This window comes from Hyperolius riggenbachi, chromosome 3 (genome assembly GCF_040937935.1).
Source record: "Hyperolius riggenbachi isolate aHypRig1 chromosome 3, aHypRig1.pri, whole genome shotgun sequence".
NCBI classification, from domain to species: Eukaryota; Metazoa; Chordata; class Amphibia; order Anura; family Hyperoliidae; genus Hyperolius; species Hyperolius riggenbachi.
Window position 1 is genome coordinate 342,471,567 of NC_090648.1, and position 23,559 is coordinate 342,495,125.

The window sequence follows — 23,559 nt, forward strand, 5'->3', positions numbered from 1 at the left end:
AGAGCAATGGCATGCAGCGGGTGTTTTCACTCACCTCACCGGGGATCCAGTCGCCGGCAGCCATTCTTCCTGTCCTCCGAGGCTCTGCATCCCCCTGGTGAGATAGTCATCATGACCACAGCCAGCGATCTCACTACAGGGTCACAGCGCCACCTGGAGTACAGAGGGAGAACTGCAGCGCTGGATCCCAGGGAGGTGAGTAAGTGCAGGGGCTACTGCAGAGCTCTGCGGTATGATTATCTCCACATTTTAGGGTCTGAAAGCATGCTAAAAAATGCACCGATTTTAGAACCTAAAATCTGGAAATATTCATACCGTCTGAGGTTAATATAAATCCTGCAAACAATGAGTTAGAATACTGGGATTTGTTACAACGCAGTACTGTGAACAGGTCCATGGAACTGTATGGGCAGTGAGTTGACATGCAGAATTATTCTGCAACACAACTGAGCACTGTGAACCTAGCCCAAGGGTCCTTTAATGGACAACCTAATATCCATGTTTCCTTATGGGTTCGTTCATTATATGCGTTTTAACTGAAAGTATTTACAATGCAATGCTATGGAACAACTGATCAGTTAGGGCTCGTCTCCACTACTGCGGCGTGCGCCTCGCAGACGCACACCGCACTGAGCCGGTGGACGGGATCGCAGGCGAATCCCATGAGCCGTGCCATGCACGGCTATGGGATTCGCAGCCTCCGTGGTGAAATCTGCGGAGGGTTCCGGGCGAATCGCTCCCGCAAGCGATTCCGCCGCGGCGCCGTCAGCCCCTATGGCAGAGTTTCCCCGTGCGAATGATGTGCGGGGAAACTCTGCAGAATCGCCGGCGAAACCGCCCTAGTGCAAACAGGCCCTAAAAGTGCATCAGTTTTTCAGTGTGAAAGAGGCTTAAAACCATGTTTCCCCCAAAATAAGACTGGGGCCCATAAGTAATTAACTTTTTCTCATGGGTTTCTCCTAGGATAAAAATTTTAAAGTTATTTTTAAAATAACTTTTCAGCACTTCGTAATTTAAAAAGTACCAAAAAGTTGGTGAAAAATTACTGTCAAAATTATTTTGAGTATTATCTTGCTTAAACGGCATTATATTGACAAGGTGTGAAAATACCACCTAGGAGAAAACATTTATTACATATGGGGCATAGTCTTATATTAATTTTGTTCCAAAAGATCATTAGGGCTTATTTTCAGGGGATGTCTGATTTTGCCATGAACCTAAAAAAACATGAATTCAAATATAATCGTGCTATCCCATTCTGGAACGTAATCCTTACTCTCCAAACTCTGATTTCCCTTAATGTCTTGTGTAATCCATTTCCTTTTTCAGTGTACAACAATCTCCATTTACCAAGAACCCAGCACTAGCTCACCCTTGGTGTTTGGGAGGGTGTAACTACTTTGTCTGCTTTTCTTAGTGAAGTGCCTCTATCTGTCCTGCTGCATTTTATGGCCAATTGAATTTTACTTGTATACCATAGCGGCCTGGACACCTTTTACGTTGACTGTTTATACAAACCTTAACTAGAGCTTATTTTTCAGACAGCCTTAAAAATCCCCCCAAAAATCAGGCTAGGCCTTATTTTTTGGGAAATGGGGTACTTTCTCAATAGCATCACTGAGTTGGTAAAAGTCTGTGGCGCATAATAGTTTGATAATATACAATGATGAACTATAAAATTTTGATGAGGTATATGTAATCATAGGAGTAAAAACCCACAGACGATGCCCATAGATCAATTTGCCATTGATTAAGAGCAAAGGAAAAATTGCCCTAATTCTATTGAGTTGGGCACATTTTTCACATATCTCATAAGTGCACATGATATAATGCAAATGCAATTCCCTCACATGAGAACTACATTTCCCATCAGCCGTGCCTCAATTACCATATGTGGTATTTTTTTTTGGGGGGGGGGGGGGGGGGGGCGTTTCACATAAAAGGCACAAATAAATTAACTATACTTTAATTACATCTTTTTTTTCCAGAAAACTTATCAGTACATTAAACTGTACATGAGAAATGTTCCCATAGGAGCAAAGCACGCACTACTGTACAATAACGATGAAACCGTTTCATTCCACCATGGCCAGATCTTTGAGTGCATGGCTGCGAGGCTTCTTTGCTTTATAACCCGGCCTCAGGAACTCAATCTTCCTCTTTTTTGCTTCAATTTTGTTTTTGTGCTTCTTGATTTTCTTCTGAGCTGCCAAATCTGGGTTGGCCACAGCCTAAAACAGAAATATAACATGAAGAGTATATGTCAGATACTGCCTCTGAAAGGACTCTGTTGCCACGCACAGACCCTCTGAACATATCAGACATGCGCTTGTTGGATATGTTCTCACGACCGAGTTTCCTACCGTGTTTAAGCATAGCAGTACTAAAGTCGCTTGTTCACGAGTGGCTCCATGCTACTACGCAGGCACAAGACATGGCCAGGAACTAAACAAGTGTCTCTGCCTACAGACGGTGGGGTCGAGGAGAACATGGGAAGCCTCTGAACTATCTAGAGGCTTCTCTCTAACATTTTTACTTTGGGACACTACAGGTTTAAGCAGGTACCAGTACATTAAAAGGACTTCACCTAAATTTGATTCTAGGAGTGTGTGTTTGTATGAGGACTGGCAGCAGAGCCATTTCTGGCAATTTTGGTGTCTCCGGGTAAGCTTCTTTTGTCCTTCCCAATCTGGTGAATAGGAAGATTAAAGCTTATGCTAGGTACATAGAGTTTTTCTGGCCAATTTACTGTCAGATCGAGTATTTCCAACACGTCAGATTTGCTTTCCGATCAATTTCCGATAGATTTCCTATTAAAGTTAACGGAAATTGATCGGAAAATAATCGGAAAGCAAATCGGACATGTTGGAAATAATCGATCTGACAGTAAATCGACAATCTCATAGTGTGTACCCAGCATTACATTAATTAGTTTTCAGACATCAATAACAAACAGGTAAGTTGACCAGTAATCAGGTAGACAGCTCCCCCGCTGTCACTCTTTCTGCTTTCTTTAGGCTGGATGAGAGCTGTTTAGCAGTAAAATACTGTCTGTCACTAAAAGCCTGACATGGGTTACATGCCAGAAGCTTAAAAGGAACCTGAAGCGAGGAAAATTATTATTTTTTGCCATATAAGACGCACCTAGGTTTAGAGGGCAAAAACCAGAGAAAAAAAAAACGAAACCTGGTCTGTCCATATTCCAGAAGCAAGACGCTCCTGGAATATGGACAGACCGGGTTTAGGTTTTTTTTGTTTTTTTTACATGTTCTCCCCCAAATGGTGTCCTCCTGTGTTCCCACCATTGTATTCCCCATGTCTGCCCTAAGTGTCCTCCTGTGTTCCCATGTGTCCTCTGTGTCCCTCATGCCTCATGGGTCATCTGTATCACCCATACCTGTCCCATGTGCCTGTGTCCTCCACGTGTGTGTATACTGTGCCTGTTGACATGTGCCCCTACCCTCTTCCCATAGCTGCTTTAAAGGACTTACGAGCCCAAATAGGTAAAAAAAGAGAAGTACCTTAATCACTTTTAAATGCACGGAGGACGCCATCCGCGCAGTTCCGCTGGGTCCCCGCAGTGTGATAGCCCCCCGTGCCGCTCCCGACCCCACGGCCATCTTAGGAGAGGAAGGGGAGCCCAACCCCGTCCGTGGGGTCGGGAGCGGCACGGGGGGCTATCACACTGCGGGGACCCAGCGGAACTGCGCGGATGGCGTCCTCCGTGCATTTAAAAGTGATTAAGGTACTTCTCTTGTTTTACCTATTTGGGCTCGTAAGTCCTTTAAGTGTCCTACGCCTGTCCCCCGAGTGTATAGGATGCCCAATCCCGCCGTGTGCCTTATCTTCCCTCCCCTCTTGCGATTGCTGCCCCCCCCCCGGGTGTTTATCTGTAACGGGCTTACCTCTCCGCCATGGCCATTATGATTGGAGACCTACTTCACAGCCGCGCAGCTCCTTGTGATCGGCATGTGATGGTTGCGTCATTATCACATGCCGATCACTAGAGCAAGATGCGCAGCTGTGAAGCAGGTCTCCAATCCTAACGGGCATGGCGGAGAGGTAAGCCCGTTACAGATTAACACCCGGGGGGGGGGGCAGCAATCACAAGGGAGGGGGGGGGGGGTGTTAAGATAAGGCGCAGGGCGGGATCGGGCATCCTATACACTAGCGGGGGACATGCGTAGGACACTTAAAGCAGCTATGGGGAGAGGGCAGCGGCACATGTTAGAGACAGTATACACACACAGGCAGGGAATTCCCGGCGGGTCGCTGTTTGTATCAGCAGGCGTTCGTAAGTCGGGGATTCCCTGCCTTTGCTGTATAAGATACAGGGACTTTTTCTCCCCATTTTTTGGGGAGAAAAAGTGTGTCTTATAGGCGAAAAATACGGTACATACTAACCTCACTATCAGTTCCTCTCAGAGGCTCACAATTTTCTTCTTACAGTGATCCCTTCCAGTGTTGACAATATTTTGTAAGAACTATACCAGTTGCTGTCAGTTATACTGTATATCAGCAGCTGTCAATTACAACTGAATGTGCAAGGTAATGTCCATGTTTCCCTATGGCTCAAGTGGGTACTATGACAGTTTAACAGTGTGCTGACCAGGAAGCTGTTAGGAGGTAATGGCCATTTTTAAGATGGAGGACGGAGAAATCCATTGATCACAGTGGACAAATGGGACACAGGAGACGAGAAAGAGATTGAGTAGTAGACTACATTGGAGGCAAGTATGAACTGTGTATGGTTATCTTGACTTTTTATTTTCAGCTCAGGTTCACTTTAAGGTGGCCACTAATGGTTCAATTTCTAGCGAAAAATCTTTTGAACGATCAGAAATTCTGATCGGATTGGTTGTAAATAATCTCCGTTGATGGGCACAATCGATTATGGAGTTGTAAAAACAGTTATCCGATTATATTTTCATTGAACCAAAATTTGGATTCCTTGTTGGTTGTGATAGATAGGAAGCAAAGATTGGTTTGTTGATTGTGTAGTGAACGATTTTTTGCTAGAATTTTTATCATTAGTGGCAACCTTTACTCTTATTCTTTTAAGTTAGCCAATAAATGGTATCATCTTGATTCAAAACTTCTTGCTTAATAAAACTAGCAGCTGTGTACAGTATATGAGTTCCATAAATCATGTTTTTACATTAAAAAAGTTACATTTAAAAAGTGTTTTTTATGGAAAGTGAGTGAAAACTATAGACAGTAGTTCATGTTCATCTGTCATTGGCTCAATCCACAAGGACCAGAACATTCCAAAAATATTGCTTTATTCAAAACATTTTTAGAATTTCTTGCAATATAAACATTGTGACATATCCAGGAAATACCACAGCAAACAGACATCAAAACACCATCACAGTGTTATATGCTGCAAAAAAGTCTAAAGAAAATGTTTTAAATAAAGCAAGATTGTATTTTCAGAAGTATTTTTTAAGTGTGCTGGTCTTTGTGGATTGATCTAAAGTTATATAGCGAACATCACATTTTTGGGTTTGCGAACTTACCTCAAATTTTTGGTTCGCAAATTTACCACAAATGTTCGCAAACCAGCTGTTCGCAGCGGGTTCCATAGACTTAAATGGCAGGGGAACGTCCGCCGACTTAAGCGGTTAATAGCAAAGCCGCCTTGCAGGTTAGAAACACCAAATTTCGAAAAAGACTTGATAGTTTGGTCTTTTTGAGCAAGTGCAGAATACCAAGACTGGATGCAACTGAGCCTATTAACAGGGCTAATCGCAGGACGACGGCGAGGGACTCGCACGTGTTTATGAGGTCGGAGGAAGTCTCGGGTAAGTATCAAATCTTTACATAGCGAGATCTCTGGTACACTTTAACCACTTGAGGACCACAGGCTTACACCCCCTAGTGACCAGGCTAATTTTTACAATTCAGCACATTGCAGCTTTAACAGTTCGCCCACGGCCATACAACAAATGAATCTTGCCTCCTTTTCTTGCCACCAACAGAGCTTTCTGTTGCTGGCATCTGATGGCTGCTGCGTTTACTTTTTTGTATTAATTTTATTGATTTTTTTTTTATAAAAAATAAAAATTCTCATCTCCCCCCGAGATTCAATAACTGCAATCACCTCTAATAGGCATTAGCCTATGAGAGGAATCGCACTGCGAGCCACTCCAGGGGACAGCCAAGTGACAGGGTCGACCCCAGTACATCGCTTCGTTAGAATGCAGCTTGCCAGCTCCAATCGCCGATGGCAGGCTGTTTACAGAGCGGAGCTCTGTAACTCAGCGAGGATGCGATCCCCACTAATCTCTGCCTACAGGACCTGACTCCAGTCCGCATTAGGCGGTCCTGTAGCTGCCACCCTCCTACCGCCAATGGGCGTTAGGCGGTTGGGAGGGGGTTAAAGTTCTCGTTCAGAGTGTGGGAAATGTTTCCTTGGCCGCCGACTTTAGTAGTTAATTGCCAAGCCCCCTTATGTGCTAGAAACACCAAATTTGCAGGGTATATGGAGGAGAGCAGTGGGTACAAGAGGGACATTATAAAAAAAAAAAAAGACCTTTTTAGAAAATTAATGTTAAAGTTGGATGAAAGAAATGGCATACTGCAGTAAAATGACAGATGATGTATCAATGTAATTTTTTTATTTTTAATATATGTTCAGAGTGTGGGAAATATTTTTTTTTTTTTTAAATGACGTGGGGTCCCCTCTCCTGAGCCTCTTTAACCCCTTATTAAGGGGGACCCCATGTATTTTTTTTTTTTATTTCCTGCACTCTGAACATATATAAAAAAAAATTACATTTATATACATGTTAATACCTTAGCTGTCATTTACCACAGTAACGTTGCTATTTTTTTTTCCTCTAACTTTAACAACATTAATTTTTTCAAAAACTATAAGCACTTATGGGGACTTTGCTATTAAATGCGAAAGTTGACGGCCCGGTAAAACATTTCCCACACTCTGCACGAGAACCTTAATATCAATTTTATCAAAAACTATAAGGGTCTATTTGTAAAAAAAAAAAAATCCTTCTTGTACCCACTGTCACATACCCTGCAAATTGATATTAACTGTCAGCCGCTAGGGAAACATTTCCCACGCTCTGAAAGAGAACTTTAAAATGGATTTTCTCAAATACTACAAGGTCTTTTTGAAATGTGGTGTTTCTAGCACGTAAGGGTGCTATGCTATTAACCGTTAAATTCGGCGGCCAGTGACCTTAATGTAAAAAATGCGACTGCAAATTAATTTAATGAAAAGAAAAAATTTGCGTTAAACGCGAACGGCAAACAGCCCATGTTTGCCGGGAACTGTTTACTGGCAAACTTTTCGGGCCATCTCTACTGATCTATCGGTGTCCGACCTGGTGCTCTGGAGAACTGGCCTTGCACCTTATTCGTATATGTAAGGGACCAAGAAACCCCCTGATGTAAGTCAGTCACTGACCAACATTTTATAAGGCACAAGATATGTCTACAGCTGCTATCATACATAGTCACTCTTCAAGCTGATATCAGCCCTGCTGACAAAACCTATTGCAAAGTGGCACATAGAAAGTCAAATGGACTTCACAAGCCAGGCGTAACATCATGCTTTTTTTTCATTTTGGAAATGCTAGTAATGCAACATTTTCATCCTTACCTGCAGAGCTTTTTGCTTTTTCCTCATGGCTCGCTTCTGACTGGCTTGCCTCTGCACACCAGCAAAACAAAGGGAGAAACTCTCCAAGCCAACCAGATTCTTCAGAAGGTCTATAATTTCCTGAGCCAGATTTTTCAGTGTAGAGTCTAAAAAGAAAGAAAGCAGAGAATGAAGAATTTCTTTCATAGAAACATTTTTATATTTCAGTTTATGATGTTCCAAAAAGTAGTACAGGAAGATCACTACACTGTTTAAAGGTAATAAACAAGCATAACACCAGCGGGGACAGCCTTACTATCACTGGAAAAAAACACATACGGTATGTAAGTAGATAAATACTTGATCTTCTTACATAACATATGTATTGTACTGTCCACGTTTTGTTTTCAGTAAATTCTATACAGTAAATAAAGACTGTAAAACTGTTCCTGGCATTTTCCATTTTTACTTCTACCCGAAGCCAATCCTGGTGTCATCATTCCCTCCCTTACTCTGCACTGTCATATCTAGCTTTCTTTTTAAACATGTGTGCACATTTTTTCTCCCTTCTCAGCCGTGTGTCACACTGAGCTGCCTTCAGCCAATCAGTGAGGAGCAGGAATGTGGGAGGGGAGATAACAAGCTTCCTTCTTGTCAGCAATGTACCAAATATAGCCAGGCTGACTGAGATAAGATTTATTACAACAGAAACATTTATAATTAGATTGGAATGCTTGCAATGCAGGTTTAGGTTGCAGGCTGCATAATAAACACAGAGCAGGGGATAAATGGAATTTAAGTTTGTGGCCCGCTTTACGGTAGCCATATACTAACAAATGGCCACCAACATGTCTAAAAGACATCCCTTTCTGATTGAAATCTGATAAGAGAGGAATATTCCTGCCACACCCTGCAATGGATTTTAATAGATTTCAGCATAAAATCTATTAGAAAATACATGGTAAGGACCGCTGCATAGTATTCCCTGTGAACCCAGAGATAGCTGAGCCCTCCTACCAAATTTTAATAGTGTTCCCACAGGGGCCTGTTTGGATGCAGAGTACTCGCAGCGGAGCTCACGCCTTCTGGCCAGCGCACTCCCTCCAGTGGCCTTATACCTTCAACAATCTGGCCAGACAGGTGAGTGCACTCCACTGCCAGTATTCTGCATTGAAACAGTGCCCTGAAGAGCATTAATAAATCTTGGTGAAAGACTTTCAGCTGGCTGTCGATGTACTGCTGCAACCACCCATTCAACTGAGATTTTTCGTCCAGACAATATCCATTATTTTGATCAATTTAGGGCCAGGAATCGATCCAAATTAGGTCTGGTCGTCCATGTTGGGGCATCGATCTCTGTCAGATCCAATCACAGTGATCAAATCTGCTGGGGAAAATCTATTAGTGTATAGGCGCCTTTAGACATGCACTGTTTGAGTAAAAACTCTAGCTGTCAAAAGCGAAGCAGGTTGTTTGGGCGCAAACTAGGCGCTGTTATAGCAGCAATTCTTTAGAGTGCGGGGTGCACAAGGGTAATTCAGGGTTTTGGCGATCGCCAGACCCCAAATTACATCTCCCCTTCAAGTTGCGATGACTCGGAGAGGGAATAGTATTTAACACTTAAGCATTTCATCATCCGGCTCACCCTGCGCCCAGCTCACTGGCGGCATACTAATACATACGCGTTAAAAGGCCATTTGCTCTTCTTGTAAGTGTGATCTCTGCATTGTGTATACCCAGTATTTCTATGCACAGTTCTGTTTTAATTGTAACATGGAAACAATTCAGTACAGATCAATAGGGGAACTGCCACAAAACTGGCACTTTAGAATTCTGTTTTTCAGCTTTAATCTGGTCCCCTTCCCTCTAGTTGCAATGCAACTAAGTCTGGACTGTCTTCTACAAAATGTCCACTGGAGGGAGCCCACACAATGATTTTTTATAATGCTTCCTATAAGCTAGTGCAGTGTACCATCTACAGCAGCCTTTCTCAACCTTTTTAACCTGGAGGAAGCCTGCAAATAACTTTTGGATCTCAATGAACCCTTCAAGGAACCCCTGCATTTATTTTTCAGGAGGCATAGTCTTTAAAAGTATGTGAGGCTGTTTATTTCACTACCTCCTATTACACTGCCACTCATGATACCGTGCTCATTATTATTCTGACCCCCAATTTAGTGCTTCTTTTTACAGTACCCCCTATTGTAATGTGCTCTATTATACTTCCCTCACGATGGGGGAAAATGCCAAGGAAGCCCTTCAGAGTCCTCAAGGAACCCTGGTTGAGAAAGCCTGATCTACAGTGTGGATGAAGATCATCAATGGTATACTGTTTACTGTACAGTTGAGGAAACATTGGTCTCCAGAATCAGGTACTAGTGAAAAACACTGTTGTCAGTGGTACACAGCGTGACCAAGCGTCTGCACAGACGCGAAACGACCGTCGCCGGACCCACTTAGTGCCCTGGCTCCCCCACCTCCACCGTACATCACCATTAAGACCACCAGAATGAGGTACTTATGGTTATGGTAACCTATGGATGTTTGTCTTGCTTTACAATAAACAGTATTTGGATGGAAGATGCCCGGATTCCATCCCTTTTCTTCTGTGATATTACAATACACCTGTGCTTTCTTTCTACTGTATCCGTGGAGCACACGTCCCAGCAAATAGACAAGAGGTGACCTATGATGAGACGGTGAGGACGTCTTTTGCTTTCACATTTCAAACACGCAAGTAATCATGAAGCTCATTGCACAGGGAGTGCCACTCATTTGACTCTTTTCTCTCCTGGTAAAACTAGTGAAAAACATGCCATACATTGTCCTACTAGGCAAAATACCAGGCAAAAAATGTTGATATTCCGTGGTGTGTGCCCACATTAGAGAGGACATGCAGTCATCATGCACATGTTCTATTTATTTGGGTAACAGGAGGAATGGAGCTCTTTTTTTAGTGTGTTGGATGTGGGTACTCAGGTTCCAGCTGAGAACACACCAGCAACTAAGTTGTTGTCTAAACAAATTGGCCCTACCGAGCGTGCCTTTATGTAGTGTGGGTGACGGGAGGCACGTTATATTTTTGGATCCTTTGTAAAGCATGGCAGATGCGAGTGAATCAATGTACACTGCAGACAAGAATCCTCTGCTGGGCTGCCCATACAAAGTCAGTTCTTACCTCGATCTGCATACGTGCTGTTCAGTTCCCTGAAGAGTGGAATAACAATCGTTGTCAGAAAAGGCTTCACTCTCTCCTTTCCAAGATCCACTGCAATGGCTCCCAGGAATTTAAATACACATATTCTCTACATCAGGGAGGAGAAGAGCAAACAACGAATGAATGAACTGCTATGATAATATTTAACATGACAGCAAGGAATCAAACCGACACCGTAGAAACATTTTAGGATTTTTGTGCAACTATCATGACAGCTCCAAAACAATTAGAAAATGTTACCATTGAGCTGCCAAGTGAGTAACAATGTACCTGGATGCATGAATTAACTTTATATCACTCATTTATTCCCAAAATTCTAGCAGGACAGACTGCTATCAGATTAATTAAATCGATCACAAATCGGATTGATTTCATTAACCGTAACGAATTGGTTAGAAGATTTACATCAGTTAGTGGTCCCAAAGGTTTATTTCCAATCATTCATACGAAAAATCATTTGTAAATGATAGTTCGGCAAATTGCATTGTTAGTGGCCACCTCTAAGATCATTACAGGCAATAAATGTGTAGGTAGTTTGCATTTCTCTTATTTTCCTGCTGCCATTATAGAACAGAGTATTGAGTCACATAAGGACAGTTCTTCCCTGAAACATGATACATAATTCTTAGTGTTTATAGGACCATATTGCCTTTTAGGTATGCATGGCACTACCACATTTGTATTGTACTAGAGATGAAACAATCTGACATTAATGGAATTTCTTATTCAAGACCAGAAGAAATGTCCATTGCCATCACCAATGCTGTGTTTGATAAACATGTCCTCACCAATGCTGTGTTTGATAAACATGTCCTCACCAATGCTGTGTTTGATAAACATGTCCTATACAATGCTATCAAGTTTGGTGAGTGAAATATGCACATGTTGTGAGAATGAATCTTCATGTTACCATATTATGCTTTATATAGCACAAACACATTTTTCTGAAGGGCGTTACAGAGAACAATGACGATTATACAGAGTGTCCACTAAGTCTCTACAATGCTACAGAGAACATGGCAAGAAATCCAGTCTTGATGTGCTTCATGCAGCTAATGGTGTCCATATAGAGGGGGAGGGGGTGGAAGAGATCAGTGCTAACCGCTTATGCGCCATGCACATGTATATACTTATTCCTATAAATGATAGTCATGAAGACTCACTTTTAGAAAATGTTTTGGAGCGTGTGCAGCTTCTTTCTTGGCTAGAATGGACAATTTTCTCATAAGCCACATCAAAGTGGCAGCTTTCTCCTCTTCTTTCTCATCCTTGGCACCACCATCCTCTCCGGAGGCTTCCTGCTCAATGGTTTCATCTTCCTTCTCTTCTTGGTTGTTTTCTGTGCCGTCCACCTCGGGGTGAAGGAGGTAGATGACTTTGGCTACAAACAGCAAGTTTTTTATCACCTAAACAAGGGAAACACAAACATTAAACCATGGATTTTTATTTAAGTGCCTTTTTTATGAATGCATCAATAGCATTTATTATGCCTATTAATTCACAGTACAAAGAGAGACATCCGGTGGCCACCTGTTTACCCTTGTGATAAAATCACTTCAAGTTAATTAAGGCATAATGCATATCTGTGCATTACACAAGTCATTTAGAATTATGCCTCTGTGTGTTGTGCCAATCCTCAGATACAGTTCTACCATTTCCAGACCAAAAATATTAATTTCCTGGTAAAAGCTGGAAATCAACTGCAGTATGGATATACTGCTGACAGCTGACTATGTCATTTGGGTATACAAATTATTATTATTATTATTTAGTATTTATATAGCGCCGACATATTACGCAGTGCTGTACAGTGTATGTATATATGTATGTATGTATGTATGTATGTATGTATGTATGTATGAAAATATATATATATATATATATATATATATATATATATATATATATATATTGTCTTGTCACTAACTGTCCCTCAAAGTAGCTCACAATCTAATCCCTACCATTGTCATATGTCTATATTATGTAGTGTAAGTACTGTAGTCTAGGGCCAATTTTAGGGGGAGCCAATTAACTTATCCGTATGTTTTTGGGAATGTGGGAGGAAACCGGAGTGCCCGGAGGAAACCCACGCAGACACGGAGAGAACATACTAACTCTTTGCAGATAGTGCCCTGGCTGGGATTCGAACCAGGGACGCAGCGCTGCAAGGCGTGAGAGATAACCACTACGCCACTGTGCTGCCCAACAAATGACGGGATACAAAGGTAAAAATCTGAATCTAACATACAATGACACAGCCAAACATTAAAAACACCTTAGAAATATTGTGTCCCCATTGTTTTAGGAAAACTGTCTATTTGCTGAAAGTATGGTAATGGGTCGTGCATGCGCAGTGCGCCCTGATTTGCGGAGTTAATGGGCATCTAGTGGAGGATCCAGGCGGCAGCGGAGGAGGATGGCGAGGGACTGATTAGCCTGAAGCGGGCTGGAGGAAGCCCCAGGTATGTATAATTTTTATTTTTATCTATCTCAGGTTTACTTTATTAAGATGTCCTAAGGTATCTGGCACCAGGATGTTGGCAGCAAATCATGAAGGCTAGGGGGTGGGGCCTCCATGTATATGACTTATTTTTGCAATACATCTAACAGATGTAACAGAAGAATGTTCATGTCAGACAAGTACTGTAATGGCACATTGCTTAAAGTGAAAGGGAACCGCATTTACAAAAATGAGACAGATACTTACCTAAGGAGAGGGAAGGCTCTGGGTCCTATAGAGCCTTCCCGCTCCTCTCCTGGTCCCCTCGATCCAGTGCTGGCTCGCCCGGTAGCAGTATTTGACTAAATTAGTCAAATACTGCTTTATCCGGCTGAAGGAGGCTTCAGAAGTCTTCATGGAGCCCGAGTGCTCCTGAAGAAGGGCGGCCCTGTACTGCACCTGCACAAGCACGCTCTCTTGCACGCTCACGCCTGTGCAGTATGGAGCCGCACGTCTTCGGGAGAACATGGCTCCCAAAGACTTCCAAATACCCTTTCGGTGGAGGATTGAAATGGGGGGGGGAGCCAGCACAGGATAGAGAGCACCGAGAGAGGAGACCCAATGCCTTCCCTCTCCTTAGGTAAGTATTTGCTTCATTTTTTTTAAAAATGCGGTTCCCATTCACTTTAAAGGGATCCGAACGGCACTTTTTTTTTCCATAAAGGAAGTGTATGTGTGTTTACTTACTGGACACTGTACCTCTGGTCCCCCTGTCTGTATATGATTATCCATCTTCTCTACCTGACCAACAGCAACAAGTGCATTTTGTACCTTCCCTGCAGTGTTGTGTGTGTGCTGCAATGCATACCGGGTGATGTAGTCCGTGGATGTGAGTACATCTGTTTACTCACATTCATGGACTTCATCTACCAGCATTCATTGCGGCTCGCACTCAACACTGCCAGAATTTAACAAAAATGTTGCACCCTGTACAGATAGGGGGACCAGAGCAGAAGCCCCCCATAGGCAAGTAATTTCCCCCCAACAAACGGCACACTTAATTATGAATCTCCCTTAGGAGGTTTATTTTAAATAAAAGAAATGGTGGTGCTCGGTTGCCTTTATTAGTTATAGAACTAAGGTCTGAAATAAAATGTGCTGAAATTCTAAATCTATTAGAACTAGGAGAAGGGTTTTTAAGCCGAAAAAAAGGCTATCCAACTGCCGTTCCACGTTGTACACTATTCAATATGTACTGTAGGCCTAGAAACACAGGGTTTCTGCCGAGTGCACCCTGAAACACCACACAGAGTACATAAATCCTTGGTTATCTACAATGCTAGTCTAATGCTAAACTAATGACCGGTGTAATTTGTGCTTTTGAAAGAAGAATCCTTCCTGAAAATACCTGTTCTCCCAGAGACTGATCGAGAAATTTTGATTGCAGTTGATGGCAGAAGGCAAAAGCAAGATCCTTCATCTGTGGATGGAATAGAACCACAATAGTTTCTTTAATTTATTATAATCAAAAAAGGAACATTAAAAGATATAATTTATGCAAAGTTTAACAAAAGGTGCACTAAACAGAATACTGATAATATTCAAAACTGTAATAATAAAATACACAACAAGAGGTGTTTATAACCTGCTGCAAATCAAAAGCATGATTACACAATTAAAGCTTTTGCTTCGTTATCTATGTCCGTTACATTTCACACCGTTTAGATCAGGGGTCTCAAACTCGCGGCCCACAGGCCATTTGCGGCCCTCGATACAATATTTTGTGGCCCTCGCCGGCAAAAGCTTCCTTATAGTTCGCTTCAGTGCTCCCAAGTAATCCGCCGCATCCCCGCCACTAAACGAGTGCTGCAGAGCCCCCAAATCGCCTGGGGGGCAATCCGCCGGCATTTCCTGGAAGGGGAAGAGCTTTCAGCTTCAGCTCTGCCCCTCCTGACGTCAATCGCCGCACAGATCGCTGCCTCTCTCCGCCCCTCTCTGTGAAGGAAGAGTGAGAGGGGCGGGCAGAGGCGGCGATGCGCCGCGATTGTGAAATTCCATATACGGCCCAGCCTCATCCTGACTTTGCCTCCTGCGGCCCCCAGGTAAATTGAGTTTGAGACCCCTGGTTTAGATGCAGTAGCATGCACAAAAGCTGCATGTCCATACACCAGTCAGGTGCTTGTAGTACTGCATCATGCTTCTCTCTGCTCTGACTTGCCACCCATCCATCTGCTCAGGGATCTCCTAGTATACGGTCATGCATTCCTTCCCCAGCTAGTATACTAGGGTGAAGCACTAGTCTAATAGGAGAGAGCTGAGAAGATGGATGACTGGTTACTCAGATCGGTTTGCAGTAATCTAAGCAAATCAAGTGGAGTTTTTGAGTACAGTAGAATATTGTTATAATAAACGCTGATATAGTAAGTCTCTCGATATAGTTAACTCAGTCCTCAGATCCCAGCAAATGCATGTGTGTAAATACACAATGCATGACCAATTCTGATATAGTAAACTTCAGATATAGTAAACTACTTTTCCTGGTCCCTTGGAGTTTACTATAAAGGGAATTTAATGTATTTAATAAAAGCAGGATGGAGCAGGGCTGTAGTAGCAGAGAGGGTAAGTGCTTAGTGTACATACATGGGGCTTCAGTGCAGTCTGCTGAATGTAAACCATGGAAGATGAGGCAGTGTAATGCACGGTACACACAAGATTGTTTGGCAGATTTACTGCCAGATCGATTATTTCCAACATGTCCGATCTGATTTCCGATCGATTTTCTGTTCTCTTTTATGGAAAATTGATTGGACATGTTAGAAAATAATCGATCTGGGAGTAAATCTGACAGAAAATCTCATCGTGTGCACCAGGCATAACATGAGTGCATTTACGCTTTTAAAAAGACCACAAACCAGATTAGATATATTTCACAAGTAGACTGATGAGCAAATACGGCCAAATTTGCTTTTTCAAAATGAGAACATATATTGCAGATCAGCAAACATGCAAAGGAGTAAGTGGAGCAAATGTGTTTTCAAGGCCTCCTTTGTCAAAAATGCTTCATACGGATCTTTTCAGATTCTAATCAGCTTCTAAGTTCAATTTACTGGAACACAGATTATGCCAAGATAAATAGTTGAGTATATTGGACAAAGTGCTATGTTTTATGATAATATAATACTAATGCCAAGCAAACTGACGTTTATTACTTTTATCTAACTTCCGTCTGTTTGTGATATTCTGGAACACGTTTATGGTTGTATAACGTAAGAGATATTAAAGAAAAAAAAAAGATTTTTGTACGAGCCCAATGTAACAAAATGCTTCAAACCAGTTTAAAAAGGAGAGGTGGCGTTGGTCTTGCCTCTCCTGAAACAAACAAAAAAAAGGCCAGTAAGACTGAATTTATAAGATGCACTCAAACTTGCTGTCCCTAACTGATAGGCACTGATGAAGCGGGAGAAGTCCCAAAAAACAAGTTGTCCATTATAGTGCGAAATTAAATGTATAAATTCATTTTACCAGCCATTTTCTCCAGAAGAGGTAAGACCAACACTACCTCTCCTTTTTACATTTTTTCAACTGTTGTATTACATCAGGTGCTTCTGAAATAGTTTTTTGTTTATTGTGTTACACCTTAGTTAGGAGGTGTATTTTTTTTTAGTCTGACCCTAGAAAACCCCTTAGCAGTGTGACCATCCAGTTCCTGCATCACAGTACCTAGAGCAGCGTTTCCCAACCCTGTCCTCTGGGCCCACCAACAGTGCATGTTTTGTGGAAATCCAGAGGTAATTAAAGTCTCAGCTCTGCTGAGACACTAATTACCCCACCTGTGCATGTTTGTGGTTTTGTTGGTGGGCCTTGAGGATAGGGTTGGGGAACTCTGACCTAGAGGACCTAAACGGGGGCATGCATTTCCCTGCAGGCTCTGTGGGTGGTTACAGTCTTTGCAACTCACCTTTGTTAGAGCTAGTTCACACTGGACTCTTTGGTAGTGTTTTGCTGATGGCCAGCGATCAGAAAAAGGCTGTTTTTCACTGTATAGGAAAGTGATTGTAGAGTGATTGCATTTTGTGATTCTTTAACGTTGAAATGCAATCACTCCAAAAATGCTGCAAGCACCATGTTTGAGATTTCAACAAATCACTAATCACTGGTGATTGCTACAGTGTGAACACTACCATCGACTTACATTAGCAGCAGCACTTTGCTGATCACCGGCGATCAGCAAAGTGCTGCCAAAGCTGCCAGTGTGAACTAGTCCCGGGTTTAAAAATCATACCATTGTTTCTAGTCCAATTGTACAGATATACTGCACCATGCGGCGCTTGGTTTTTTTGTTGCCCAGTTGCTCCATGTATTTGAAAATATGAGGAAACACCATCTCTCGATTGTAGCGATATCAAAGGACCACTATCAAAACTGTAAAATGTAATATACATGTGTACACCTACGTATACGGTAAATGTTTGTCCCACAGTTGACTGTACTGTAAATTACATGTTTACATGCTGCTGTCACTTCCAGTAGGTATTATCACTCTGACAGCTCTGGATCTCTTACTGACTCTTACTAGGTTTTGAACTAGTCCATCTCCTCGTAGGAGATTCTCAAAGTTTTGTATTCTCTTCAAAAGCACTTTCTGGAAGAAACCTATGCAAAGATGCCAGCTGGCCTGCCTACTTGTGTACTCACTATTCTGCCAGCTGGACTGTAGCTGTGCAGTACAGGGAGTGTTTTTGAAAATAAACGAAATTATGACAATCCCCCATGAGGATAATGGACTAATCCAAAACCTGTCAGTAAGAGGTTCAGAGTTGTCAGGGTATAATAAATATAAGTGGCAGCTACATAGAAAAAATGTTGTTCACAGTGCTTTTTACTCTGGTACAAAATGTAAAAATAATCTTATGTGAGTGCACAAATGTATTTTACAGTTTTTGTGATAGTGGTCCTTTAAATACATTTTTTGGTAAAATAAACTAGAGATTTGAAATACAGTATGTTTTAAAATTATCTATCTCATATCAATAGATGGATACATTTGAGAAAAAGCTGAGTACATTTTGGCGAACACATCCTCTTACCTTGGTATCCAGATGTTCTGCTAAGTATACATCACAGGGTGCAGCCTGGGATGTCTTTGACTTGGCCTTTTGAGATATCCATTTAGCCACAAGTTCTTCAGGTTTTTGAAGGGAAAACAATAAACCAAAAATCTGAGATGCTGTCAGCCAGACCCAACTATGGGGGTACCACAAATGGGACTGAACATGAGCTGAAAGACAAAATACAGGTACGATCTAGTGAATTTTGTGTGTTTGGTTGTGTGTGTATATGTGTGTGTATATGTGTGTGTATGTGTGTGTATATGTGTGTGTATATGTGTGTGTATATGTGTGTGTATATGTGTGTGTGTGTGTATGTGTGTGTGTGTGTATGTGTGTGTGTGTGTATGTGTGTGTGTATGTGTGTGTGTGTGTATGTATGTGTGTGTATGTATGTGTGTGTATGTGTGTGTGGAGAGAGAGAGAGAGAGAGAGAGAGAGAGAGAGAGAGAGAGAGAGAGAGAGAGAGAGAGAGAGAGAGAGAGAGAGAGAGAGAGAGAGAGAGAGAGAGAGAGAGAGAGAGAGAGAGAGAGAGAGAGAGAGAGAGAGAGAGAGAGAGAGAGAGAGAGAGAGATATGTTATCAGTGGCGTAGCAAAAAGAGATGCAGAGGTTGCAACCGCTCTGGGGCCCTTGGACTAGAGGGGCTCACTATGGGCCCTCCCTCATCTGCAGTGTTAGTTCTTTAATGGTGCTGTGCTGGGAATGATCACTTTTGCATGGTGGTAATCATTAACAAACTGTTCCCCTCCTCAGCTTGCACCTCTCATACTGTGGATGTCCTTGGCCGGTTTTGTTGCTCCATATAAATTGTTATGTATGGAATGCTTCAGGTGGCCCAATGTAAAATTTGCACTGGGGAAAATTTTGTACTGGGGCCTAAAGCTCATTAGCTATGCCACTGGATATATCATCTCCAAATGTGACTACAGAAGATAATGTTATTATCTTTAAACAGAGGTTTTATTAGTATTTAACCTTCGGGGTAAGCCGCGCAGGAGGATTTCTCAGGCCCTGCTGGGCCGATTTGCATAATTTTTTTTTGCAACACGCAGCTGGCACTTTGCTAGCTGTGTGTGCACTCCGATCGCCGCCGCTCCGCGCCGATAAGCCGCCGCGACGGGGGAAGCCCTCCAGGAAATTCCGTTCTTTGAACGGGATTTCCTGATCGCAGATCGTCGGAGGCGATCGAAGCGGGTGGGGGGATGCCGCTGCACAGCGGCTATCATGTAGCGAGCCCTGGGCCCTGGGCTCGCTACATGATTTACAAAAAATAAATTTAAAAAAAACTGCTGAGCTGCCCCCTGGCGGTTTTTAATAGACCGCCAGGAGGGTTAAACAGCAAGGTAGTTAATAACATTTCAGCGGATATATCATAATTATACAGTTGAGGAATGGAAGGGGTTTCTTACCACATATTTTAAGCATTATGTCTGTATGCTTTGTGAGCTGGGTAACATTGCATTCCTTGATCAGCTTGGTTACCAGGGTCAGTAAACTGAACAGCAATCTGTCAGCTGCCTTCTCTTCTGTCTCCTCTTTCATCTGCAAGAAACACCTAAACTCAGCATGGCACTAAAAACAAGACATTTCCCCTTGTAAATGGTGTGCAGGCATTCACATACTCACATCTTCAAATAGCAGGGGATCAATCTCCCTTTCAATGGTCACAAGGATCGCTTCCAGCCTGCTCTCAAATTCAATTCCTTCAACTTCAGCAAATAAGCCACAGGCCAGTGCACCAAGCCTTTTGTGAGAAGACTAGAGGGTGAAAAAAATAAAAAAAAAAGTAAACAGACAATCTGCATACAACTTTAAAAGGTTTAGAAAATATGCATAGTATTTTTATTGCCGCTTATTGTTTACTGGGGGATTTCCTCCTCCCTTTCTGTGGAGGTAATGATGTCAAAAAGTTAGAAATGACTCTCCAACCAGGACAGAGCAATGCAATAAATATATTTTAGCAGTGTGGGTTACAGCTAGTACCCCCATTTTGGTTGCTGTCCGTAGGCTCAATAGAGAGATTTCTTCTACCCCTGAGCCCATATGCAATTAAATTTTTCTCCTGCGTTTTCTCCTAGGTGATATTTTCAAAATTGTCAATAAAATGCCTTTTAAACCACCTGCAAGCAAGAAAATAGGGAGAAAAAGTCCCTGCGTCTTATACGGTAAAGGCAGGGAATCCCTGACTTAATAACGCCCTACGATACAGAACCGCTGACCCGCCGTCGTCGGGGATTCCCTGCCTTTCTGTGCCTGGCTGAGTCTCCTGGCCCCCCCAGGCGGAGTGTCAATAGCGGCGGCAACTTACCTTTGGCAGGCTCCCGCGCTGATCCTAGATCATTGCGCTGCCCCCCGCTAGCCTCCTCTGCCTCCCCCCTGCGTATCTGCCCCCCCCCCCCCCCCCCCGGTGTAGGAATAAGTAGCGGTAGCTTACCTCCGCAATGCGCCCGCGATGACTGCAGACATCCGTCTTCCCGACTCTTCTCGCTCTAGTGACCGGCTTTGAACTGCACATCATCAGTTCAAGCCGGTCACTAGAGCGAGAAGTGCCGGGAAGACGGATGTCTGCAGTCATCGCGGGCGCATTGCGGAGTTAAGCTACTGCTACTTATTCCCAGGGGGGAGGCAGAGGAGGCTAGCGGGGGGCAGCACAATGATCTAGGATCAGAGCGGGAGCCTGCCAAAGGTAAGTTGCCGCCGCTATTGAACTCCACCCGGGGAGGCCAGGAGACTCAGGCAGGCGGGAGGGAGGAAGGCAGGCACGGGGAAGGCAGGGGGCACACGAGGACACCTGGGGGGCAAATGAGGACACCCAGAAGGACACATGGGGGCACAGACGGACATATGGGGGGCACAGGAGCACACATGAGGGGGCACAGAAAGACACATGGTGGCACAGGAGGACATATAGGGGCACAGGAGCACACAGGGGGGGGCACAGGAGGACACATGGGGGGCACAGGAGGACACATGGGGGGCACATGAGAACACACAGGAGGACACATGGGGGCACATGAGAACACACAGGAGGACACATGGGGGCACATGAGAACACACAGGAGGACACATGGGGGGCACAGGAGGACACATGGGGATATGGGGGGCACAGGAGCACACAGAAGGACATAGTTACATAGTTACATAGTTATTTTGGTTGAAAAAAGACATACGTCCATCGAGTTCAACCAGTATAAAGTACAACACCAGCCTGCTCCCTCACATATCCCTGTTGATCCAGAGGAAGGCGAAAAAACCCTTACAAGGCATGGTCCAATTAGCCCCTAAAGGGAAAAATTCCTTCCCGACTCCAGATGGCAATCAGATAAAATCCCTGGATCAACATCATTAGGCATTGTACAAGAGTCTCCTGGAATATGGACGCACCAGGTTTAGTATTTTTTTTTCCTGGTTTTTGCCCTCCAAACTTGGGTGAGTCTTATATTCTGGAGCGTCTTATACGGCGGAAAATACGGTACTTTAAATAGACAAAAAAGTATCTCCTAGGTGAAAACTCAGCAGAAAAAGATAATTGCATATGGGCCCTGGTGTGTTATTGGAGACAGGAAATGACACAGGACATGACATGGCAAAGTTCTTAGGTTTTTTTTCACAGAAGATGCAGATAAGCTTGCCTGTTTGTAATGTTTACAAACAACATGGCTGCTGTCATTGTATCACAGGAAGAAATAATCATATTCTATTGAAGATGTTTGCAGCTAGATTTGCTGTGCAAACTATCGAAACTTTAGAAAAGCTATATAGACAAGTTACTTGTTATAGTTAGTTTTTCTTTTTTTTTGTCAATTAGGTTTTATTGAAAGAAGTATAACCAATAACATGTACATGCTAATCGAATAGTCATATTAAAACATAACACATGACAAGACATACAATATGACTGTCTTACCAATGCAAAGGCACAAGAGATATCACATGGAGGACTTCTTTACAGAAATACTATTAAAGATTTAAAGGCGGAACAGAGGCTGTAGTTCAAGAAAGTCATGTCGTTGATTGCTGTTATGCAGCCGGACCATCGCAGGGAGGGAAAGATAGATTAGAGTAGATCAGTGAAGGAGAGTTGGGAGATTTCTGCATAGAAGTAAGGGGAAGAGGATAAACAGAGAAGCAGATCTGCAAGGCGTTGGTTTGGACCCAGATTACTTGGGATCCATAATTTGTTTATAAGTGTCTGAACACTGGAAATCCGTCCAGACCGACCATGTCATGGTGTATTGTTCAGATCGCTCATGCGATAAGAGGATTACATGTTCCATGTGCTCAATGAGTTCAATTCTCTTGATCCAAGACTTTATGGTCGGTGCATTGGGGGACTTCCAGTGAAGGGGAATCATTGCCCTTGCCGCGTTAATAAGATGGATAGTTATTGATTTTTTGTATGACTTAATAGGTTCATGGGTGTCATGAAGGAGTAGGGCAGCCGGGTGAAATGGGATTTTATCCCAAGTGATTACCTCCATTAAATGGTGGATTTCCCTCCAGAAAGGGACAATAACAGAGCAGGACCAGAATATATGGAGGACGTCGCACCCACCGGCCCCACATATCCAACATGAGTCAGGTGTTGTGGGGAAGATTCTGTGTAGTATTTGTGGGGTTTTGTACCACCGAGACAGTATTTTAAACCCGAGTTCTTGAGTGTTTACATTCAAAGAGCCTTTGTGGTTTAAGCTAAAGATTTTTTGCCATTGCTCTTTCTCAAAGATTTGTCCGAGGTCTCTCTCCCATGCCTCCTGATAGCTATGCTTGTCTGGAATCGTGGAGATCACAAGGATCTGATATATGTCAGAAATTAGGTGTCTATGTGGTGCAGGGCTTACTATTAAGTTCTCAAATGGGGTTAAAGTCGGAGCCCATTTTCCAGTGTTGAGTATAGAGCGTAAGAAATGTCGAATTTGAAAATATTGCCAACTGGAAAGGGGTGTCCGCTCTCCCGATCTGGACATTTCATGGTGTGTTTTGATTTTCCCCGCGATCAGAAAATCCCTTACCCTGGGCGGCTGGTGGGGATCCCAAGCGGTGAGAAATGGTATGTCTGCCGCTGGTTTGAACGCTGGATTGTCTTTTAGGGGAGTAAGTGGGCCCGATAGGTTGGTGAGGTTTAAGGACAACGCGTATTTTCTAAAGCAGTTGACAGTGGCTTCCATGAGGGGGTTTCGCCAAGTCGCC

General features: G+C 43.1%; 1 protein-coding gene across 1 annotated transcript in view; it reads right to left on the minus strand.

Annotated features, from left to right (window-relative positions):
• Nucleotides 1-1,917: 1,917 nt before the first annotated feature.
• UTP20 (UTP20 small subunit processome component) overlaps nucleotides 1,918-23,559 on the minus strand; it is a 145,597-nt gene continuing 123,955 nt past the window's right edge. Inside the window, exons 55-62 of the mRNA XM_068276969.1 lie at nucleotides 19,996-20,127; nucleotides 19,779-19,911; nucleotides 18,348-18,538; nucleotides 14,669-14,740; nucleotides 11,984-12,226; nucleotides 10,782-10,908; nucleotides 7,625-7,770; nucleotides 1,918-2,231 (exon numbers count right to left, since the gene is read on the minus strand). Coding sequence (XP_068133070.1) covers nucleotides 2,076-2,231; nucleotides 7,625-7,770; nucleotides 10,782-10,908; nucleotides 11,984-12,226; nucleotides 14,669-14,740; nucleotides 18,348-18,538; nucleotides 19,779-19,911; nucleotides 19,996-20,127 — 1,200 coding nt within the window. The 3' untranslated portion in view covers nucleotides 1,918-2,075. The remainder of the gene's footprint in view (nucleotides 2,232-7,624; nucleotides 7,771-10,781; nucleotides 10,909-11,983; nucleotides 12,227-14,668; nucleotides 14,741-18,347; nucleotides 18,539-19,778; nucleotides 19,912-19,995; nucleotides 20,128-23,559) is intronic.